The sequence below is a fragment of the Onychostruthus taczanowskii genome, unplaced genomic scaffold, assembly GCF_017590055.1.
Source record: "Onychostruthus taczanowskii isolate IOZ18803 unplaced genomic scaffold, ASM1759005v1 scaffold25, whole genome shotgun sequence".
In the NCBI taxonomy this organism is placed as follows: domain Eukaryota; kingdom Metazoa; phylum Chordata; class Aves; order Passeriformes; family Passeridae; genus Onychostruthus; species Onychostruthus taczanowskii.
Window position 1 is genome coordinate 5277624 of NW_024499796.1, and position 17739 is coordinate 5295362.

The window sequence follows — 17739 nt, forward strand, 5'->3', positions numbered from 1 at the left end:
CAGGGGCCAGTCTGTCTTTCTGAGGAAACGTCTGGAAAGCCAACAACACCCACGCATAGCAGAACCCCACACCCACTTCCACAGTGCTCACAGGACTTCCTCAGGGCATGCAGCAAGAAGCCTCTCCCTCCCACTGACACAAAGGGTTAAAAGCCACTGACTTTCTCAGGTCTTGGCACTTTAACTGTGCATCTGCAGCCCCAGCCCTTCTCCAGCCAGACTGCAGCTCCCACCTGCACAGAATGCAGTGCAGCCCGATCAATTCTGTCTATCACGGTGACAGAAAGATCATTTGCTGCCCTGATCACTCTGTGCTGTCTCAGGCCGGGTGAGGGTTTGTTTCCCCTCCAACCAAATCATTATAAATTGATATCATTCATGGGCCAGTACTTTACCCTGCCTCAGCTCTGGTATGAAAGCATGAGGGATCAGAAATACAAAACCCAAAAGGCCTATTTCTCTCCTGCTTCCCATAAATAAATACCATGACAAGGTGAAAGTCACTTCAGAGGGTTCTGGAGTTGCCATGTTTGCTAGCCCACGGAAAAGCTAGTTAAGTCCCCTTTTGTTTCCTTGCACTTTCTCACCCTTCCCATGGTTGGTGCAGAGACTGTACCAACATTAAGCATCGTGTTAAAAGAATCCTGGTTCCCAGCACCAGAACACCTCACTGCATGTTAAGACATGTTATCCTACTCAGGGTTCAGCACCCCTCTTCCTCCTGTCACAGAAAAACAAAGTCCCACATGCTGAGGTGCTCTCTGCTTGTTAGGGTACCTGGAAGTGCAGTCAGGAGAGGTGAAATGAGGACCAAAAGATGGATGCTGTTGTGGTGGACAGAAGGCCGCGGGCTGGCGGAGCTTTATTTGGGTGTCTAGAACAAGTGAACGCAGTGGGAAGATGCAGAGACTGGACACAGGCAGTTCAAGAGAGGTTTGGGTGGGTTAAGGTTTTTGTTTGGTTTTTTTTTTTCTGCAGGGATTTCAATTTACATCCTCTTGTTTTTTCAGGAGTTCACCCGCCGTGCAATGTCGAGATGAAAAGCACATTATCCTGGTCCTGGAGTTTATAATCCAGCTCACCCTGCAGGCCAAGAAAAAAAAAATGAAAAATTGTTTAAATGTCATTTCCAAATACAAGCTGCAAAGAGAAAACAGCACATAAAAAGATGGTGAGTATTAGGGAGAGCAGAAGGGGACAGACTGATGTTTTCATCCTAACAGAAGCAAAGGTGAGAGATCAGTCACAGTGCTGGTGCTCATCACCCCACATCGCTTTCTGGACCAGGGTTTTGACAGAACAGGTGTTGCCTGAGGCAGGGAAGTGGTGAGGGGATGTTTGTTGTCTGAGCACAACAGTGGGCTGAGAGAAGAGACATTTACCAGGTGCCTGTTTGAGCTGAAATCTCCCTGTGGCCTTTACCTGCCAGGCACCACCTGACTTCAGGAAAGGCGGTTCTGTTCTGGGACCTGATGGTCCCAGGTGCCCCCCCACTGTCACCCCACATGTTGGGGGACCTGCCAGCAGCCAGAGGTGCAAAACCCAGGGCCAGAGACCAGGGAAGAAGGGTGATCTCTCTTCAGACTCTGTTTGGCTGATGAGACTCAGCAGGTTAGAGAGAGGCTCCAGGCTTTTGAACAGCCACAGTACAGGAGATAGATTGCAGTCTGCCCCTTCCCCCTCAAATATGAGATGCTTTGCTTGGGGCAAGAATCAGAAATAGCTGCTGTGAGAGCAACCACAGAAGAGAGAGAGCAATATTTTCAACAAAGAAAGTCAAACTGAAGGAGTACAGACCATTAGTTCCCAGTCTGCCTCGTTGATGAGCACCAAAATTCCTGGCCTCCTGCAGAATGGAGAGAAATAATTAGGATACAGGGCTGCTAAAAAGCTCCACAAATAGTTAAGAACAAGGGATGTCACAGCACAGATCACAGGCTGACTGCCTGTAACACCAAAAAAGGGATCCTAGCATGGAGGTGGAAACAGGTACAGTCTGTGCCCTTTCTAGATCAAATAAAGGGGACGCAGGAGCAATCCCAAAGCTCATTTGAATGAAAAGGCTCCCTTCCAAGGATGCTCAGGATGACTGCATTTCCGTGCCATGCAGAAAAGCCAGGTAATTAAAACCCACGCACGACAGGCGAGCGCAGAGAGCTCAGTGTGAAGGCAGGGAAAGCCATTCCAGTGCCCCTAGCAGAGGCACTAAACACCTGGGATCCACTCCAAGCCCCTGATTCTGAGCAAAGGGATTCCCCCTCTTTGATCTTCAGTGTCCTGCAATTGTCTCTCGTGTTACCAGGGGACCTGGCACACGCTTCAGCTCACAAAGATCCGTGACGAATGTTAAACACCCCCAGCGCCACCCCGCAGTCAGGGATGGCTTGCACAGCTCACTCTGCTCCATTTCTCTTGCCTTCCTTTTTTTTTTCTACCCCCCCTCCATGAGACTGGCCCCATTTTGATAATAAAAATACATTTCCCAGAAGAAGTATTTGTTGGCATTTCTCAGAATGACTGCTTCAGTCCCAGTGATGTCAGCAGGGAACAGACAGACCTGCTAAAACTCCTGGAATTGAGGATACAGGTGCTGCTCTGTTCCAAGAGACAATGAAGAGAAAGTATAAATGGCCCTGCTTCATGTTTAAAGATTTGGGGTGAGGGTTGCAAAAGATGCTCTCTGTGGACAGTGCAAGGTGTGGGTGGGATACCTCCCAGTACCACTTAAGCAAATCCCGTGTTTTCATGGTCATTGACACACTCAATAGGAAATCCACCCCAGAGGAAAAACTGTGGGGATCAAGAGAGAAATACAAGGAGGATTCCTAACAGTTGTACTTACACAGATTCCCCTTGCAAAAATAATTCTGGTCGCTCTTTCAACAGATTCTGTTTGATCCACTTGAGCAGGTTTCTGATATCCCCTGGAAGAAGGAAGGACAGGGTTTACAAACTAGCTGATGGCTCCTGGTGATGCCAGAGCAAAGTGAGTGTTTATCCACAAAACAGCAGATGAGGAACATGCAGGACGGATGGGGATAGCTGCAAAGAAAGCCACAGACAGTTCTGTCCCTGTGGTTTGGCAGAAGAGGTTCCCCACAGAAAACTCATCCCACTAAGAAGGAATGCAGCTCCTGCTGAAGCACCAATCTGGCAGCAGATTCCTGATGTTCAGGTCTCTGGCACATCCCATACCCTGTGCAATATCTTGTCACCCAACAAATGATGTCTAATTCTTTTGTGGACTTAATTAGATTTAAAAAGTCCAAACAAGCAAGGCTAAGAACCTGGATGGACCAAAGACAGACACTTTTGCACCAAAACCAGCACAAGCTCTTGGAGACATTGGGAGCTCTGGGGCCCAAACCTGTCCATGGCCATGCATTAAACAGACAGGAGGGCCCTGGCCCATAGTTGCATTTTGGACACCTAGAGCATCCCTCAGCATCACACCTGCTGCTGTGGAGTGTTCCCCATGCTGTGCCTGCTCCCTCCTTCTACACTTTATGCTTAGAGCTTCTTTATTAAAGCTCAGCCTTTATCTTTCCATTTCAGTAGGTGACAGGAAGGATTTGTCTTCATGTAAAAGGAGGAGGAGACACTGCTGGCGGGTTTTTATAGTATCAATTTTACTTTGTGAGGCAAAAACAATTTCTTTAGTGATAGCATCAGTTAATTTCCTATTGGAGAGGTGAGAAGAGACAGAGGGGGGGAACAATCCGTTACAGGGTTTAGAGAAGCTGACAAATTGCAAAGTGGAGTTCTCCTGTATTTGCCTCTATATTTCACTGTTCCACAAACCACTTCATCATTCCGAATCCACAATCAGTTATTCTCCCGGGGCTCCTTTAAACAGCCTTTTGAAAGCCCCAAAAGAGTTTTGTTTGTTTTCAAGAAGCTTTCTGAAGGCACAAATCCACCAGTGAGGGCTGCAGCCCTGCTCCAGGAGGAGCAGGGATGGCAGGATGGGTTTCTTATGTGAGGTAAGCTCACTGCAGTCATGAGGAATCTTTCCACATGTGCTTCTCTGAGTTAAATTCACTCTGTGTACCATTCCCCATGTGTTTGCTTCATGACCAGCAATAATATATGCATTTACAGTGGCTTGACTCAGCCCAGGCCTCACCCCAGGATTTTATGGGATCATGGATGTTACCCAGAGCCAAACTGGGTTTGTTCCAAATAATGTCACTCTCATTGCTTCTGTCACACCCAGGATGAACAGCCCTGGTGTAGACAGGTGCACATCAACTAGCCAATGGGGATATGTCCATCTGCAGCAGATGGGGGCCTCTTCTCCTGGGGACAGGGGGAGGGGGATGCTCTGAGATTCCCTCTGTTCCCCCTGCTTTCCCAGGGCATTGGTGCCTCCAAACCAGCACTTTGACCCCAAAACCCCAATCTCACCACAGGGCTGCCCAGAGCACAACAGGTACTGCTACCTCCAAGCACTGGAACACTCTGATCTGGGCAAAAGGAGCTGCTTTATGCTCCAAAACTCCCTGGTGAGCTGGATCACCTGCCTGGGGCCAACCCATGACTGCCTTTTAACGATATATAGTTAAAAGAACAAAATAGACCATTTTCTACATCCTTCCTGGCAACATGCACAGGGGACAGGGAGCACCACTAAGAAGGTGTGTGTATTTACATACATACATACATACATATATGTACACACACACACACACACGGGCACCACAGCGGCCGGTCAGCCATCAGAACAAGAGTTAACCACATCCACCTTCCCCTGAAAAACACTGCTGCAACGTCAAGCCCTCAGGACCTCACACCCAAATGGCTCCCGCTCTCCATCACCAAGAAATGAAAGCTGTAAAGGAAGGAAGATGGAGAGGAGCCTTCAGGAGAGGGAGGGGGTGTGAAGGGGACACCAGCCCCACTGCAGCATCGCCTGCGAGCTGTTTCATATTTATGCACTTGCAGCAGGGCACACAACAATGAGCTGTGCCATATACCATTCTCCTTGCATGGAATAAGCAGCCCTTTCCTCTGGGACCTTTCAGGAGAGATCATTTAAACAGAAACACGCTGCACTAGCTGGATAAAAGGCAGCCACCTAGAAGCAGCCTGGACGGAGGGGCGAGGGAACTGATTTATTCAAGGCTGAGCTGGAAGACTCCCTCACCCCATCTCCTCCCATAACAAATGTTATTTTCAGTCCCACCTGAGCTGACATTCATTTACTCCTACCCAGAAGTCACGTACACACAGACTGTAGAATTGAAACAGTAGGAAAAAAACCCAGACATCCCTATGCATGCCTGGGGCTTGCCCACTCCAAAAGGTACAAAGATTAAGACCCTTTCTCCACAGCCAACTTTAAGACAATACTTTCATCTGCTTTATCAGCATTGAATTTTTTCACCCACCTTCATACCTCTATGTGCTATACACCAATATTACTAGAACAAATCAATTATAAAGGATGACAGATGACCACAGCCACACCAAAACTATTTCCCACAAGTAAGATATTGAAAAGGAACGGGATTACTTCCATTGCAAGAGGTTTGTGGAGAAGCCATCTTGCAGCTCAGTGCCTCAAACAGCAGTTCTGAGCAATACAGCTCAGGACTCTGTATTCTCATGATGGAAATAATAAGAGGTAAATTATAGCACAACTGCTTATCTCTTACAGCTGACATATGTAGTGTTCTTAAGACATTTTCTTTCTGATACTATGCTACGGGTCTAACAGGTTTCCAGCTGCTTGGGCCAAGGATTTTCTATGCAAACAGCAGGTTCTCTACAGCTGACATATAAAGAAGGAAAAAAATCACAGCCTGGTCAGGCAGCACATCTGCTGAGAAGTTAAACCTTCATTACAATGCTGTGATTTCACACTCATGTTGGTTTGAAGCTGGCCCCCATCACAGAACAGAGGAATCTGCTTTGGCAGGAGCACAGCTGTACTACAGGTGCTGTGATTTGGCTGCAAAACCCACCATGCATTTTGGCTCCAGAGGGAGGTTCAGGTGAGAGCTGACACAATACAGCATTTTGCTCCAGCATCACCAACTCGAGTCCTGCTCATCCCAGTAATGATGTATTCTTATCACTGCTGCATGGTCTTATTGAAATATTTTTGGTAGCCTACTCCATTTCACTCACAGCACACAAATATCACATTAAAAAATGCACTCTTAATTCTCATTAACTGTCCTCCCCATTGGCAGCATCAGAGGAGAAACAAGCAAGCCAAGGAAGTGGAAATATTCTCAAACTGCAAAGGAGGGACTGAAGCACATGGTAGGAAATCCCTGTCTTATTTCTACACAGAGACAGCTTCTGCTGCCTGCGCTAACAGTACATCAACCCTCTCCAAATTCTTAGGAAAAAATAATCTAAAGTTAATTAAAAAAAAGAAAAACCGACAATCGTTTGAGAAAACTGCTTAGTTCAAGTGCACAGATGGGAGCTCAAGCCCACAATGTATGCAGAAAAGCCATCACCCGGCGAAACGGCGCTCGGGAAAGCGAGATGTGCGCTTGCAGTGACACAAAGTCATTGCCTTGTCACGCCAGAGGACGGGATGCAGGAACTGCAGTGAGCACACACAAGCCCCAATAGCCTGGGCTCCTGTTCAGCCCAGCTGCACCACAAACACTCCTGGCTGAGGCAGAGAGAACTGCACAGTCTGCTCTGTCCTGCTAATCCTCCAAGGCCTGACCACCTGCATTGCCCCAAGTGCTCTTCCATGAAGAATCTGCTGAGCTTCCTCTGCAACAGGAATGCATCTAATAGTCAATTTTAGCACTGCCTGGGTTCATCTGCACCCTCAAAAGCTGGGCTGAAATCCATAGATCTTTCCTAGCTCAATAAAACCTCCTGGGCCTGACAGATCCATCAGTGACAACTCAGAAAACAGGGTGCTCACTGTGTGCAGAGAGAAACCAGGTGCTTCGAATAAGAAACACCAAGCTGGGCGTTGCACTAGAAGGATCTCACAATGAACTGATAAAGGTGCAGAAACATGGAATGATTTTGTGCAACCCTGATACCAGTTGACACAGACACACAGCCCTTGGCTCCCAGGGAGATGCAGAGGACACTCGGAGATTCACACACACACACACAAGGACCAGACATCTCCGTGTCCCCCGCCCTAAAATCCACATACAACTTGCACAAAGCCTCGAAGGGCACCCAGAATTGGGTGCAATTACACCCATTTTCTTGCCTTGGTTGCAGAATTGGGAGATTATTTCAGGGAAATAGTGGATCCCTATAAAGGCTGAACCATGGAAAATTCCCTTCTGGTCTGCAGTAAATAAGATATATGTGGCACTGGTCACTAAGGGGTCAGTGCTGCAGGAGCACAGCGCTTTCCCGGCCACCTTGCGGACACCTCCCTGTGGGGTACCATTTCTTTGACCCAGAATAAGATCATTTATCATACTGACCATGGCTGAGCTCCAATTTGCTGAGGTCACTAACTCTGGACGAGAGCTGCTCCACCCACATTCTCAGCCACCGGCCTGTAACCATGACAAAGCCCCTTCCCTGCCGCTCCTCTGCCATTATTCCCCCTGCCTGCATGGAAATGTATGGAAAAACAATTTGTATGTGCCTTTCCCTGCTTAAGAAGCTTGTTTTAAAACAGACAAACCAGCTCCCAGTACCTGCTGCTCTTCCAGGTGCATGGCTGCTCTTTGCTTTTGGATCTGAGCAGACCCTCCAGGAACCTGCTCTCTAAAAGAGCTCAAAACCAGATCTAAGGGATCCTTCCAACTCCAACAGCCTCCCATCTGATATGCAAATAGCTCTCTGAAGCAGACCATGGTGTGCCATAAACTGCAGAAGAAGACCTGGAATGGCTGATATAAATGGAGTCACAGGCAAATGGATTTGGTATTACGCAGAGTGAGCAGCCAGGCAAATTTTGCAGCAGGAGTAAAATCCATTTTCTCTGACAAGTGCACAAGCCAATCCTGCCACACACTGGAACGGGCAGTGATTTAAGTACAGGGGGTAACTAATTAGAGGGTAACAGGCATAAGAGAATTGCAATTGTTGCTCTCATCTGTTCTTGTCTGCTACAAATGAACACTAAGGTCTTGGCTTCTGTAATTTTTAATTGCTTTAAGACGTCTTCTTCTTGCTTCTCGTCTAGAAAAGCAATGCTCTTCTTAATTTTCTTGTATCCACAAAATGGGAAAGGATCACAGAGGTCTTTCACAGCCTTCATGTCAGCAGTGAGGACTCAGTTCCCAGCTACCACCCAGCAATTCTCAGCCCTGAGGTTTTAATCACAATGTTTATGAACTGGAGAGGAGCTGCCTGGGATCTTCCACTCCCCAGAGATTGCTGGTAGGGAAATACAAGTTCAAGGGATCTCCAATCCCACTGCTAGCCAGCAGCAAGCCTCCCGATCCATCAGCTCCCATGACAAAAAAAAGCAGCTTCGAGCTGATTCTCAGGGTAAACCTAATCCCTACTCATTTCCAAAGTCAGAGCATCTAATCCCGTAACACCCAACGCTATTGTCACTTCAGGCTCCCCAATAAATGCCAGTGCACCAAACTGTCTCTTTTAATTAGGATCACAGATCACTAGTGTTGGCCCAGGGTCTTGCCTCTCGTTCAAAATTGTCAAAGGAAGGAGCTGAGAGAGCCTCAAAGACTATTGCCCCAGCAGCCAAGTACCAGCCTGGGGATCGCAGACATTAAAAAAAGCATCTCCTTAACAGGTCCTGTGATTTTATCCCTCTGCCAGCACAGAACTATTCTCAACAAAAGACCGTCCTGAGCCTTGTCTGCTCTGATTTTAAGAGGCCTGAGCACTGTAGACCTGCTACCAAACCCCAAGGAGACTGTGCCATGGTCTAATAGTTTTTGCAGTCAGGAATCTTCTGCTAATGCACTAGACTCCCATTTCTTCATTCCTCCCTATCAATCTATACTAGATGATATTGCATCACGCTGGCTATAATCTGTCCTTCTCAATGATAAAGGAGATATCCCACCTCATCACTTTTCCACTCATTTATCCTGTTTAACCTTGAATGTTACTGGTTAATTTTTTTTTAAGTTCTCAGCAAGACAATTCAGAGAATGCACTACTAACCACCAGTGTAAAGCTTTGCCAAAACCCAGCAAACTGAAATTTCCCCTCTCTCCTATTTTCCTGGTTTCTGAGTTTTGGGTGTGTGCACAGACACTGAGGGCTGAAAATGAAAACCTTATTGCTATTAAAGAGACAACACAGAGCTGATGTGCAACCCCGAACCACGGAGGAAGGTGGCTGCTCCTGCCAGAGTGCAGAGGGATTCCCTGGCAGCCTGGCACTGCTCTGCACACAGCCAGCCTGGCCCAGGGAATTCCCTGGGCTGGGCTTTCCCTGGCACTGCCAGCTGGATCAGAAAATGCCTTGAAGTCAAATCCTTGCCCCCCTCCCAGCCTGGCTGGTGGCTGTGTCCCCTCCGGCTGCTGGATGAGTCAGTGTCACAGCTCAGCTCAGGAAACTGCCATGATTTTATTCCTCTAAATACAGAAATCGCTTCTCACTTTTGGGCTCAGATCTGCTTTGCTATTATTAGGCTTTCATACAGGGCCAAGCACCATTAAACCGATTCCTGTCCACCCAACCCAGCCACCCCCACAGATACTCCAAGCTCCTCAGTCTTACTTGAAAGGGAAAAAGAAAGGGCCAGTGAGATGATCAGGGTGGAGGAGGGGGGGGGTAAGATTTACAAGTGAATGGAGGTAAGAATGGAGCAGTTTGTGGGATAAAGGGGCTGCGGAGGGAGCTTTACAGATGTGCAGAGGGACGGCGGCTCATTGTTTAATTAAGCAGAAAGTGGCTCTTTTGAAAAGCAATTTTGCACAGGAGCTCTGAGCTCAGCAAACAACTCCTGCGAGTGAGGGCAGGAGGAGAAAGGAACAGCTGGCCCGGAGCCGTGTGAACCGCATGCTAAGCGGTTTAAAGGGCCCGGATCCTCCTCCCCAGCCCTGCTCCGCTGCCACCCTCTGAACAGCGCTGTCAGCACAGCAAATCCCACCAAGAGAAAAGGGCGAGAGGAGGGGGGTGGCACAGAGCGGTTATCCTGCTAGGTGTCCGCACTGCAATACAGCGGCTGGGAAGGAGGGTGTAAAAGCCAGGCTTTGTTATCCCAGGGATTTGCTCACACACAAGAGCTGGTTTCCCAGTGCCTGGGAAGCTCCTTCCACAATGAGATGGGATGAGCTGATCCGGTAAAGCGGCTCCACGGCCTCCCAGGAGGGTGGTGGGACTGCTCCTGTGAGGACAAGCGTTTATTTCCCTGTTCCCTCCAAAGGGAGCTGCAGCCTCGCCGGAACAGGGAGCGGAGCTGAGCCCCAGGCCAGGAACTGCTCCATCGCCACAGCTCTGACACTGCAAACACTGCTCACCCTGACTGCTGGCAGCGGGTCCAGCCTGAGCACCCACCCTGCATCACCCACTGAGCCCCCTTCCCTTGCCACCAAATCTGTAATTTCCTGCCTAAAAGAGATGCATGAGTGGGATGCACGAGGAGGGGAATAACCCAAGTCCTTTGAGAGCTGCAAGTACCACACACTGTGGTTAAAAAGATTTGACTGCATGAAGTTCCACAGATCTATGGGGTTTTTTTTACCATTCTTCTAATAAGCCTCTACATTAGCAAATATATTTTTATTCTTTCTTTGGAGCAAGTTTTAAAATGTTAGGAATAATAAATAGAGCAATAAAAGCAGGCCAGAATATTAATGACTCAACTACGATGTACTACCCAGCACTAGGCACTTACCAGCAGCCAAGGCCAACTGCTGCTCTGGATTTTACAGGTTCTTTTGGTCCAGCACCCCAGCCAATGCTGAACACATGTCATGCTGTATTTTGTAAGCCACGCTGCCTGTAACACAGGATCTGATCTCTCAGGATCCCCAGGCTTTTTTCCCAGAAGATGAATGCCCCCAAGTCCCCAGCAGCCCTCCATGCTGTGCAGAACAAGGCCCCTGGAAAGCAAAGCTCTCGAGGATCACACCATGCTCTTCTCTACAGGGACTCAACATAAGCAGTATTTGGCAGATTATTTTAATTTTCCCTCTAAAAAAATCTGATTGGCAGTGGGCTTTTTTTCCCTGGAGTTTTGGCAAAGGAAAACCACAAACAATTACCAAAACATGCTGATTAATAATTTAACCTTCCAGACTTGTAAAGTGCCATAACAGAGTGTGAATTCTTGATCAGCCCAGAAGGTCCCAGTGAGCACCAGTGAAACTGCTGTTCCAAATACACGAGTCCCACCACTGAAGCCACATGAGAAGTTGGAATTCAAAGGTCTGTGACAGCAGCTGAGCAGCCCGCAGCACAAGTGCCAGACACTTTACACACAACCCCAACCTCTGGGTACAACATCCAGAAAACACCACAGCACAGTTATTTTGTAAACACTCGTCATCAGATGATACAGCTGAGCTAAACCTGAAACAACTACAAGGGTTAAACAATGCCTGTGACTTCCTACCCTTCCAACAGCATCCATGCAACTCACATGGCCAGGACAAATCCACCACTGTGAGTCCCAGCGAGATGGAGGAAGGAGCTCCAGCATCACTTGCAGAGCCGTCATACAATGATCTATTTGATTACTGAAGCACTTGGTTAAATTACTGTGGCTTGTTTCAGGAGGAGGCTGCCAAATACATTTTCAGTTTTTAATCTAGGGTTTCTCTCTTTTATGCTCCATTGTCTCTAATAGCCTCTTAGATGCTTGAAAATAAAGTTGATTTCCCTGCCAATTTAAACCTCTCTCCGTGTGACAAATATCGTTATTCCCCCAGCTGCTTTCTCCCACACACACTGTTTTTATGCAGAAGAAGCCAACAGGGCATAATGCCTTTAGATCCTCAAACAGCATTATCAGTGAAATCACCAGGACAGCCAGAAATTTGGGACAAGATTCTTATTTAACTTGAGATCTTCTTAAGGCAACAGCTCTACAAGATTACACAGTCCTGCACGAAGTGTGGCTCAGGTACATCTGCACATACACCACACCTTGCTAAGGTCCCACTTTGGCAGCAACTTCAAAATGCAGGCTGAGACAGCTCTGCTTTGGAAATAAAGAACAGCTGAAGAACTGACATCAGGATATAAAATGCCCCTCAGATAGTAAAAATAGGTCCTGCCATGCGGCTGCATCCCTTGTGGCTTGCTCTTGTCCCATTTGCAGCTCCCTTCTTCCTCCTGCCTTTCCCAACCCCTCCAGGAGTCCAACTCCAAGCATCAGAACAGAACAGAGAATCAAATCTTCTTGGAAAAGTTAACTGGATCTGGAACCCACCTACTTGCCATCTAGTGCCTGTTACCAGAAAAAAGAAATGACCATATAAAGGGTTTGCTCAAGCAACATTATCATTTAGAGAACACTGACTGCCCCTGCCAACTATGGAGCACAACTTGTTTTATTAATGTAAATATTTGTAGGTATTTCTTCATATAATCTTCCACCTCCCTTCCCTTCTGGGATATATATAAAAACGCCTAAACAATTAAAATATAGGTGGGCCCCATAACCCAGAGAGAAGCAACTGTTCTGCAAAAAGGAGGACAAAGACAAAAATAACCTAGAAAAAAGGAAGAGTAGGTAAGAGAGGCCAAAATGGCCAAAAATAAAATTGGCAGCTAATGAAATCACTTAAAATGGGGTTAGAAGTGCAGGTCTTCGAGTAGTGTTCATACTACAGGTCTTTCCCTGGAGAATTCAGTGATGGACATTCAGGGTAAGGTAAGCAACAGGATGTGCCCAGTAGAACTGAGCTCTTTTATTCCTCTAATCATTGCAATTCTGGCTGCACGAGGGCAGCAGGGACCTGGCTATGCATATCTTTATTTACCCAGAGATAGGAAAGTTAAAATTTCTTGGTGTGAACCAGGGAAATACACAGCATTAAGAACAACACAAAATTTCAAGAAAATTATTCATATTTTCTGATATGATTCCACTGATTCCTCACCACTACAACATAATTGTCTTCTGGATGTATCATGAGGGGTGTTTCCAGTAATCCCTGACTGTCAGACATTCGGGCCACCTCTGCCTGCCCCATCCCTGGGCTGGGTGTAAATGTCACTACAGCAGCTGCCTCACAGCTCAGTTTATGCTCCTCAGATGCTGCAATCCACAACCAGCCCCAAAATGAAACCTCCCTGACAGCCAAGGCAAAAGACAGCAGCAAACCAGGAGAGTTGACAAGGGGGCACTGCCAGCTCTGCCACTCCTGTCACAGGGACAGCAGCGTCTGGAAAACAAGGCAGAGGGAAAAGCTGGGAGCAATAATGGGTTAGCTGAACCTGGAATGAATCACTGGAGATCAGGAGTTTGAATGCTGAGGCTGAGACAGACCTTCAGGGAGAGATTTATCCCTTAGGATAAATGCAGATCCAACTAAGGCTGCAGAAGTCTTCAGAGCAGCTTCAAGTGGGAATGGATCAGGAGACATACAACTGCTCTGCTGACAGGCTGGAGGAATCCCTCTTTGGTATAAACAGCCTCCCCTCCCCTGGCAGAAATAAGCATCTCCTGTAATAACCCCCTTTTCTTCAGCATCTGATCATGGATGAACACCACCAAAACAGTGGGTGTTACTGGGTATTTTAAATTTGCAGAGCACTGGAGAAAATTATGCTCTAGCCCCCAAGTTTATAAATCAGCTAAATGACTGTTTTAGCATTTCTTCACTACCTTTCATTTAAGGATCTTAAGTGCTTCAACAGTGCTGGAATTTAATGCTGAATTCTCTTGTGATACATGAAAGTATCACTAGCAACAGGGGAAAGTTAAGCAACATGACTAAACTCACAAAGCAAATCAGCATCAGGTCATGTTTCTGGAGCCTTAGTCTCTGTCCTTAACCACAAGATAACACAATATTGCAGCATTCCTATTATATTTGAATTACACATACTTATGTCCGAGCATCAAAAGCACTTCTACCAATCTCTAATTGCTTCCAGGCACAGCAAAAAGATTTCAGGCCTGGAGGCTCCCAGCACCTAGATTATGGTATCAGCCATTTGTGAGCTATTGGTTGCTAATATTCCCACATGGCTTTTTGTTATTTTGGTTTATAATCCCACTCCAATTGTATAAAGCAGTGCTATCTAACTGGAAAAATTCAGAACATACCTGTGGCAAAATTACACTACGACTGAAGTATGCACACAAGTGAGTGAGTTAGGGCAGCACTGCTCAGTATTGATATTCCAAATTGCAAACCAGGAATTATGGTTGCTTATCCCTTGAACACTGAAGTCCTGGCTTTTACTGCAGTGAAGGTCATGGGCAGGATGTCCAGCAACCTAATGTGAGCATTAGGTTTATTGTTTTCAGCTGCAGAGTTCATATTAAAATCATCACGTTTACCTGAAAAGTCAAATGAGTAGATAAACAACATTTATGTTACATTGCTACACACTCCCCCCACATATCTCTACACCACATAAACACACACACACATATATATATGTGCCTCTTGGAAACCTCAGAACAGGCAGGAAAAAACAAAGCAGAAAGGATGTTATTGGTGGTTTCAAGTACCAAGGAAGACAAACGTAGACTTGATGGAAACATCCAGAGGCTGTTGTCTATCCAGCAGGAGGGAGGCAAAAGTCTTAAGGAAGGACTTGATTCACAAGTGCTTAGAGGACAGGAAAGACCTCAGACTTTGAGAACTAACCCCTGTTTGCCAAGCTGCCTGATCCATGGCATGTCTGAAAGAGCTTTTAAAATACTTTGATCCTTGCTGGCAACTCTAAGTGCTGTACAAACCAGCTTTGTTTCGTTTGTTGTTACTCTGTGAAGTTATCCAACAGGTTCTGATACTCACAAGGCTCTGGTTGACAGGGCAAAGTCACCTGATGCTTTTTGACACCATCGAATAAGAGTTCTGCACCACCTCTGAAATAAAAACAATGAACCACTGAGATTTTGCTTTATTGTCAAAAGAAGGCAGCACAAAAGAGGCGATTTACATAGATGCCACAACAGAGAAAACAAATGACACAGACTATATTTAGCACAGGATTCCCTTTGTCCTTTTTTTCCTGTCACAAACCAGAAGTCCACAGGGGAAGCTGCCAGCTCCCACTGCCAGCACAGAGAGGAGGCTCTGCAGCAGCCAGAACCCCACGGTGCCAGGCATCATCCAGTGGAATGGGAGGATGGTTCCCATCTCCATGAGCTCCCAAACCGCTGTGCAGAGCTGCTTCCCTCTCCAGCCACCAGCACTGCTTCCACTCAAACAGCACCACAGCCACCACACTCCATGCAACACTGCTCACCCCTAACACCTGCTGGCCAGAAATCCCAAAAACTGAGCATCCTTCTGGAATAAATGTTCCTCCAGTTCCCAAGTGAGGACACACAGAAAGGGGAAATGACTCGCACGAAGTTACAGAGCAAGTCAGAGCCAGCAGCCTGAGAGTGCTGGCAACTCTTTCTTGATCTACAAAGTGTCCCAGAGAGGGAGACCTGTCTGGGTGATGAGTGTGACAGGGTAAAACAGAAATAAATAAATACACAATCTTCCCCCATTGAACAACCTGATGTTCATCCCTTTTGTGACACTTTGAATTGATGAGGGAATGCCCTCAGATAACAACTGATGGTCTCTGCAAGCACAGGAGATCAGGTGTGAGCAGCACATGCAGAGGCTGGCAGGTAAAGGAGCTGGTCCTCACGCTGGAAAAGAATGGGATTTGAATTGGGTCCAGGCATCTCACCTTAGCCTCTTCAAAGAGTAATTAATTTTTGTAACTACAGCTTAGAAGCCTCAGCAAGCTCCTTGCCTCTACTCCTGTTCTGGAAAAAGTACAGTTGTGAAAATCTTGAGCTTTACCAACATCAATCATTTTTCTATGATGTTGTGAGGCCACAGGCCAAACTCAAGTTATAAAACTTGTACCATGTGAGTAGGGACATGACAATAAACACAAAAGCTACTTGAAGTTACAGGACACAGCAGCAGAGAGTGTGAGCTTTTGACTCTACACCGAACTCTACGCTGGCCAAAGCTTTAACAACTACAGAACTCTTAAAAAACTCAGTTCACTTAATATTAAACTGAGGTAGCAAAATTACCTACCCATTTTTAAAGGGCATAAAATTGTGGCAAAATGTTCTTCCAACTTAAATGCCAATGACTTTGGAAAAATTTTCCTATGAAGTTACTTCCTGGGAACTTACTGGTGCCTCTCCTCCCTTGGAAACCAACATAATAAAGAGAAATATTTAAAACAAGCAATCCTTACCTAAGTATCAACAAAGATACTTCCAGATGTTATTAAGTTCCCTTAAATCCAATATCTAAAAATGCCACAGTAGGTTTCCTTGGCTCTGCAATGGCAGAGCACAACAGAACCCTTGTTATGTTTCAGCAGCATTACTTATATGCAGCAGCTCTGCTAAAGAGCACTCTGTTGGTGTTCTTCCACCAGCTCACAACAAATAGTTATCTCAAAATTGAAGCAGTGATTATTAACATGAGCCGAGATTCATGCGAGGGAACAAGTCATAACAATTATATGAAAAACATTTTTTCACGCAATGAAAACAAGGTCACGCTTTGTTACAGCGGGAAATGTAGATTGCAAGATAAGGTCCTTCTGTAAGGAGAGAGCTGCGGGGAACTCAGCTGTGGTTCCTACATAGAGAGCTCATTTATGCATTTCCAAGGGAAGCAAAAATGCATCTCACTCTTCTGGGAAAATCAGGAGAGTTGCTGCAGCTGGAAGCGGGAAAGATAGAGGAAAGGATTCTTAAGGAGAAGGGTATTTAAAGGGTTATGGCATCTCTGTGTTCGTGAAAGGGTGGGAAAAAGCGAATAAATAGCAGCCTTTTAGCTTCTGCTAAAAGGAGGCTTTAACGAAATAACACAAGTATTGCCACAAATATGCACAGCTTCCACTGCAAATGCTTTAAGATCCCAGGGCCAGAGCATGAGCAATGCTGATACTACAGCAGCAAAGGCCTGGAAACTGAAATGCTACAGAGTGAGAACCTGGCAGCTTTACAGACCTGACAGGGCTCAAACACAAAGCACAGTGAGGGCACGTGTCCACACACAAACACACACAGACAGTGCTCAGGAAAAAAAAGCCGAGAAACGAGGGGGAGGTTTTCATAAATTATTTTAATAATTAAAATGAAAAAAAAAATCCTGAACAACTCAAAAGAGGTTGAAAGAGGTGAAAGAAAAAGAAAGGCCTGGCACAGGACGTTCACAGAGAGACGGGAGCGAGGCCCCGGGACAGACGGGCAGACGGCCCGGCCCCACGCTGCGGACACCCTCCGGCGGTGTCCGGCCCCTCCCGCCGATGTCTGGTTCCCCGCTTCCCCGGCAGCGGCCGCTCCCGCTACCCCGGCCCGCAGCCCTGCCACAGCGGCCGCGCCCGGGCCCAGACGCGCCCGTAGCGGCCCCCCAGGCCGCAGGCAGCAGCCGCCCCATCGCAACGCCGCAGCCGCCTCACCGAGGGGCCGGCCCATCGGGGCCCATCCCGGCCCTGCCCGGCCCGGCCCTGCCCTCCGCCCGGCCCCGCCGCCCGCGCTCACCCGAACTCCACCTGCAGCGACACGGGCGCCGCCATCTTGGCGGCGGCGGGCGGGAGGGGCGGGCGCGCGCGGCCGCGCCGGAAGTGCCGCGGGAGATTTCCGGTCCCGCCGTGCCGCGCCGGGGGCGGCCTAGGCTGTGTCCGCGGCCCGGATCCCTCCCGCTC

General features: G+C 47.3%; 1 protein-coding gene across 1 annotated transcript; it reads right to left on the bottom strand.

Moving 5' to 3' along the window:
- Window positions 1–830: 830 nt before the first annotated feature.
- Window positions 831–17648, bottom strand: URM1 (ubiquitin related modifier 1). The gene is made up of 5 exons (XM_041406938.1): window positions 17576–17648; window positions 14853–14923; window positions 2843–2924; window positions 1798–1846; window positions 831–1083 (listed from the first exon to the last, which is right to left on the bottom strand). Exons 1-5 carry the CDS (start codon window positions 17608–17610, stop codon window positions 1015–1017), a joined length of 306 nt encoding a protein of 101 aa, XP_041262872.1. The 5' UTR covers window positions 17611–17648; the 3' UTR covers window positions 831–1014.
- Between the last annotated feature and the right edge of the window lie 91 nt (window positions 17649–17739).